Raw genomic sequence first — 5,584 nt, 5'->3', positions numbered from 1 at the left:
AAAACTTCACTGGTATCGGATCGGTATCGGCCAATACTGAACCCTAGGTATCGGAATCGGAGGTGAAAAAGGCGGATCGGAGCATCCCTAGTTTTAATATGCCACAATCGGCATGTAAAGGTTGTTCAGTGCACAAATCATGCCTTATAACTTTTCGTATACATTTTATCTGTTTTCTGAAGGCTGCTTTTGATCATCCATGAATGACACGCGTGGGTGAGGAAGTGACATGCAGGATGATGACACACATGGCTCTGTCTCCAGGGTCTATGAAACTGTTCTCATCACCATATACTAGGGCTGGGTATCGATTCAGATGTTCCAATTCGATTCGATTTCGATTTTCAAGCTCTCAATTTGATTCGATTTCCGATTCAATATTCGATTCGATTTTTGATTTCAATTCTCGATTCGATTTGACTATATGAATGAATATAGATATAATACAAATCCTATATTTAGAAAAAATGAACAGTGAACATAAGATTACAAATGGTTAATTAATAGGAAATTAAGAGCCACAAACCTGTATATTAAACACTTTTTATTTTAGGTACACTTGGGTACAATAAAACAAAACCCAACTCTATATTTCAAATGCATACAATGAATAGACAGAATTTTGAAGCAAGATGAAAAACTGATGCTGAAAATTGGACAAGTCAGAACAGTCGCATGCCTTGATCAAACAGGATCAGGTTATTTTATGTTTAAGATAAAACAAACATAAAATCTCACAGCATTCACTAAAAAAATGTTTATAGTCACACGCAGTAGTTTTCGGTCGCACTGTAGAGCTCTGTTGAAGGTGGTGTTGACGTCGGGAACGCACCAGAATCCGCCATTTTAAGCAATGAATGAATGACGGACTCTCCGTTGTAACATCGCGCAAGGTAAATAAGGGGGTGACATCTAGTGGATTAGACTAGTAATAAGATTAACGTAAATCTTATGTTCAATGTTTGTGGAAATAAATATTGAAAAAAATCGATTCGTGGCCTTCGAGAATCGATATTGAATCGACCACATTTTAAAAAACGATATATCGAAAAATCGATTTTTTTTTGCCCAGCCCTACCATATACTCACATTTTTTCTCTCTTTCTCTCCCTCCAACACACAAAATACACCTTCAATTGCTTATATTTCATTCCCATAGGACTAGGTGCCAGGAAGATGAGCGCAGGAACAGAGAGAAAGAGAGAGAGCCGTGTATGTGTGATGTGATCATCTGTTGAGAGCAGCCTGTGTACACTTAAACACTTCCCTCTCACACTGAACTAATGAAGCAGATGGAAGCACTGTTGCCTGCCTAGAGAACTACACCATAATCACCCGGGTTTATCAACATCTCCCCTTCTCACGCTGCGCCCTCTCTCTCTCTCTCTCTCTCTCTCACACCATCTTTCACACATCATCCAGTTCCCTGGTTTACTCTGACATGTTAAGTGTACACCTCCTTGTTTCATCCGCCCTTTTCAAGCCATGCAATACAGAATACTGTTTAACTAAAGGCTAGAAACCATCTAACACACAGTGGAGGTATTTGAAGTGTCCAATTAGCTTGTTGCGATATGAATGTTGGTGTTCTGTTATGTTATTCTCACTATATATCAAAAAGGTCTGGCAAAAACCACAGATCTAGATTTATTATAGCGCTGCCATTATCACATATGCATAACATTTCGTGGAGAAAGTCACGACAAAGGCTTATATGCTTTAAATGATGTCTCTGGGGAAGCTGGAAGACATAATAAACAGATTTTAAAATTCCTTTTTACTGAACGCATTAAATCTACATTAAATGCAATGCATTATACTGAAGCTGCAATATCCTAAAAAGCATTTTAAGTAAGTGATGGTGGTGGAACATTTAACGGTCTAGTTAAGCGCACGCAACAAAAGTCCTGAAAAAGCAACTCATTCATGGCGTATTACAGTAAGAAGCCCAGAGCTACATACTCCACTCCTTTAGGACCCAAACAGTTTAACCAGCTCCATCATGAGACACTCTTATTACCCAATTAAGCACATCAGAGCAACAATTAATCCTTAGAGAGGAAAGAGTCATCACTCTTTGGATGACTTAGAAATATGCCTGAGGCATTAGCTACAATGGCTTAAAAGCAGTGGTGAATACTGTCATTAATTTGTTAAGCTGACCAAGCAATTTGAAACTGAAAAAAAATTATATAATTTTGGTTTCCCCTTATCCTCAACCTGAACTCATTCTGTAAGCATTGTCAGAAATTATTAACTTGTTATATTTAGAGGCAATATACACCCTTAAGTCGATTTTCTCCCTTTCTGTTTAATTATCATAAAATAAACAGTCAGATTTAAGCTATTAATTGCTGAAATTATCAATGAGAATGTCAATGTTACCTGGTACACATCAAATTTAAAATTTGCTGTAGCCTATATGTATGTCCCAAGATATCACAACACAAACACCATGCTACAGAATACTGAAATATAAAATGTTAAATATGAGGAATAGGTAAATTTTCTGTTCACACATTTTAAATATCTTAGCAATTTATTTGCGTTTTTGCCCTGATTAATTTCTGGCTCTGCTAGTCAGCTGCTTTTGCTAATTTTGCTATTGTCTCAAGCTAAGCATTGTATGTGGGACATAAAACATTCATACACAAATGTAATACAAAAGAATCAACGTACAAAGGTGTTTGGTAAAATAACATAGACCGCACCTCTCTCTGAACACGTGTGGCCAGCGCAAACAACGCACAAATCCATTCCCTGTTTTCCCTCTCGCCGCAGGTTCAACACTCTTAACGACGGAGAAAACCGAAAATGGCCGAAGAAAGCCGATCTCAGAAAAAGACTCTGCTGGGCGCTGTCCACCACTGAAACCGCCTGAAATCTTCCGATGCACCATTTCAAAATATATCCGTACTAATTACATGCGTTTTTCCATTATAATGGCTTAGGATCGCATTACAAAAGCACCGCAATATAATAACATAGCCAGACCAGATAAAATGACATTTTCTGAGGGCTACAGATTTCGATTCAACAAAGGCAGCTTGCCTTGTGCACACACTTGAGAATGGAGGCGTTTCTCTTCATCGAATGATTTGCATTGAGCAATAACCTGCGCTTGATACAGCTCGACAAATAAAAATCTCACTTAGGCTACATTCTAACGCCTATTATCAATAATCATATAGCCTACATAATTAGCCCATACGTATTGTATAACACACACCATGTCCAGAGATAAAATCAAGTATTACAAAGCCAGTCAAAGGAGGAAATAACCGGAGGAGCTGCATTTATAAGTCAATCAACTAAGAATATGACATCCAAACCGCAAGGTAGATGAACAGATGGTTTTCAGTGAGGCGTAAAGAGAACGTCAGTGCATAAAAATGGCCATGAGAAAGTTGAGCTGGTTGGGTGTCAAACCTTCTTCCTTCACCATGAGCATCAACCCAACACAGAAGGCAAACGCATGAAGGCCTGTTCATGTTGCACCAACGCCATGCACACAGCCGACAGCATTATCTCCAGGCACCATTTGCCATATAAGCTCTGCCTTCACCATTCTCAGTAAACAGAAGGCTCTTAAAACCGTATTAACTGCATATAGTAGGGAGCGAGTGATAGTGGGTTTTTATCATTTTTACCAATTAATAAATTACTTTTACAAGTGAAAAATAAAATACGGAGAATCATTTTAATGGATTTATTTGTGATTTTTGGTGCAGTAAAAATAAAACAACGTGCATTGTGTTTAGATTGATTATATTATTATTCATCATGTAACTATATTTATGTGAATCTAAATGGGAGACATTTTATTTTGGAGCCAGTGTTTAAAACGCCATTTTCCCATTGAAAATGAATGGTTGCTATGTAACAGCTTGAAAACAGTACATTAAAAATGAGTACCATTAAGGGGATGCCATTTATCAATGGACCCAATACTGAAGAACCGATAACCAGTCGAGCAGAAAAGTGTGGATATAGGTAAAAAAGAAAAAGAAAAATATATATATGGGTCAAGCCAGTTATCGGTCTATATTTCATATAATTCAGGTGAAATTACATAATCTCTAAAAGGACGCTAAAATCTAAGGAACAGCCATTTAATTCTCTGCCAGAAGGGCACAGTAGCATACAGCTATATCTCTTTAAGCGTATATATATCTGATTGATTTCTGACGTATGTGTTATAGAAGCAAACGCACAGGAAGACATCAGAGACATCCGTAAATGCCCACAGGATGAAGTGAAATCGGGGTGGAATGTGTTAATGTTACTCAGCCGGGTGTGAAGTAGGCTACACTGTCAGTGGACGCCAATGGAGCATTAGACTAAAAGAAACACGGTCCCCCATGCTGACTTTCAGCACGATTTTCGTGAACAGCACATCGACGGCGCCTCGTCTTCCCGAACCCACAATACACATACTGCGGATCTGCCACACCGTATCATCACGCCACGGACAGCTACAATGTATGTAACACGCTAGTGGAGAGAGAGCTCCTTGAAAATATGGCGGACCTAAGAATTCGCCATCAAGCAATCGAGGGTGTGTGTGTGTGTGTGGGTGGGTTCGTGTGTGTCTCACAAAGCACACACTGACTGACTGACTGCCTGACTGACTGATGGATGTCATTTAAAACATGCCACTTACTTCATCTGTTTCACGATGGTACTTTTCCCAGATTCCCCAGCCCCTGTGGAGAAGACACAGACACAAAGGAGTAAGATCGCCTGTCAAAATGAAGAGATCCCATATAGGCTATGTGCATTCATCGGCTGAGATGTGTAGGATACAGCTAATGTTAGATTTGACGGGCTCCACTCCGCATTACCTAGCAGGAGCAATTTCACATCTTTAGCAGCAGTGACTCCGTCTTCTTTGAGGTTTTTCTCGATGGCTTTGCTCCTGTCCAGAGCCGCTCTTTCCTCTGCGCTCAGTGTACATCCCATGGCTAGATGAATCTCGGCTCTTTTTTATCTCCAAAACGGTCCGGGTGAGAAATATCCTCGGTGTTTCTTCCTTATCCCTCGCTAAGGCTGTCCCTATCCCTCTCTCTCTCACACACACAAACACACACACACTCTCTCTCTCTCTCTCTCTCTCTCTCTCTCCCTGTCGTCGACTAGCTAGAGCATTAAATCCCGCAAAAGACAATGTTGGGCTCGAACATAAGTCTCTGGCGCGCGCTCTCGGACTGTGTAGCGGGGTCGTGGTGCTCGGTCCTCGGGCTGGGAGTTCTCTACTGGGTGGCGGCGGCTGCGAGCGCTGGCATCGTTAGCGTGTGCACAATGGAGGGTCAGTGTGGAGAGAGAGCGCTGCTGGGCGCGACGCTCTCAAAGACAATCTCGCTGACGTCAGGAGCGGAGCGGGAGATAGAGCGCGCGCGCACCAGCGAGCTTTCGATTCGCGCACCGTTACCTACAGCTAGATTTATGCCGTTATCTGCGGGCGGAATAAATGCGCTTCTCTCGGTATTTCGAGCAGCGCAAACGCTGTTAAACGATTTGTGTGTGAGCGGGGACGTATGGGATCAGTACATACTGTCTGTGTGTGTGTGTGTGTGTGTGTGTG

At 41.0% G+C, this 5,584-nt stretch overlaps 1 protein-coding gene across 2 annotated transcripts in view; it reads right to left on the bottom strand.

Annotated features, from left to right (window-relative positions):
* Positions 1–5,551, bottom strand: part of LOC107660763 (guanine nucleotide-binding protein G(o) subunit alpha) — a 121,597-nt gene extending 116,046 nt beyond the window's left edge. The window contains exons 1-2 of one of the 2 annotated variants that reach the window (XM_016450180.1): positions 4,845–5,551; positions 4,664–4,706 (exon numbers count right to left, since the gene is read on the bottom strand). In XM_016450180.1, the coding sequence (XP_016305666.1) occupies positions 4,664–4,706; positions 4,845–4,962 (161 nt within the window). In that variant the 5' untranslated portion in view covers positions 4,963–5,551. The remainder of the gene's footprint in view (positions 1–4,663; positions 4,707–4,844) is intronic. The other variant, XM_016450179.1, reaches the window with a different exon arrangement.
* Between the last annotated feature and the right edge of the window lie 33 nt (positions 5,552–5,584).

Source organism: Sinocyclocheilus anshuiensis, unplaced genomic scaffold, assembly GCF_001515605.1.
Source record: "Sinocyclocheilus anshuiensis isolate Anshui unplaced genomic scaffold, SAMN03320099.WGS_v1.1 scaffold2481, whole genome shotgun sequence".
Taxonomy (NCBI): Eukaryota; Metazoa; Chordata; class Actinopteri; order Cypriniformes; family Cyprinidae; genus Sinocyclocheilus; species Sinocyclocheilus anshuiensis.
The sequence above is the reverse complement of the archived record's forward strand: the minus strand, read 5'-3'. Positions and strand labels throughout refer to the sequence as shown.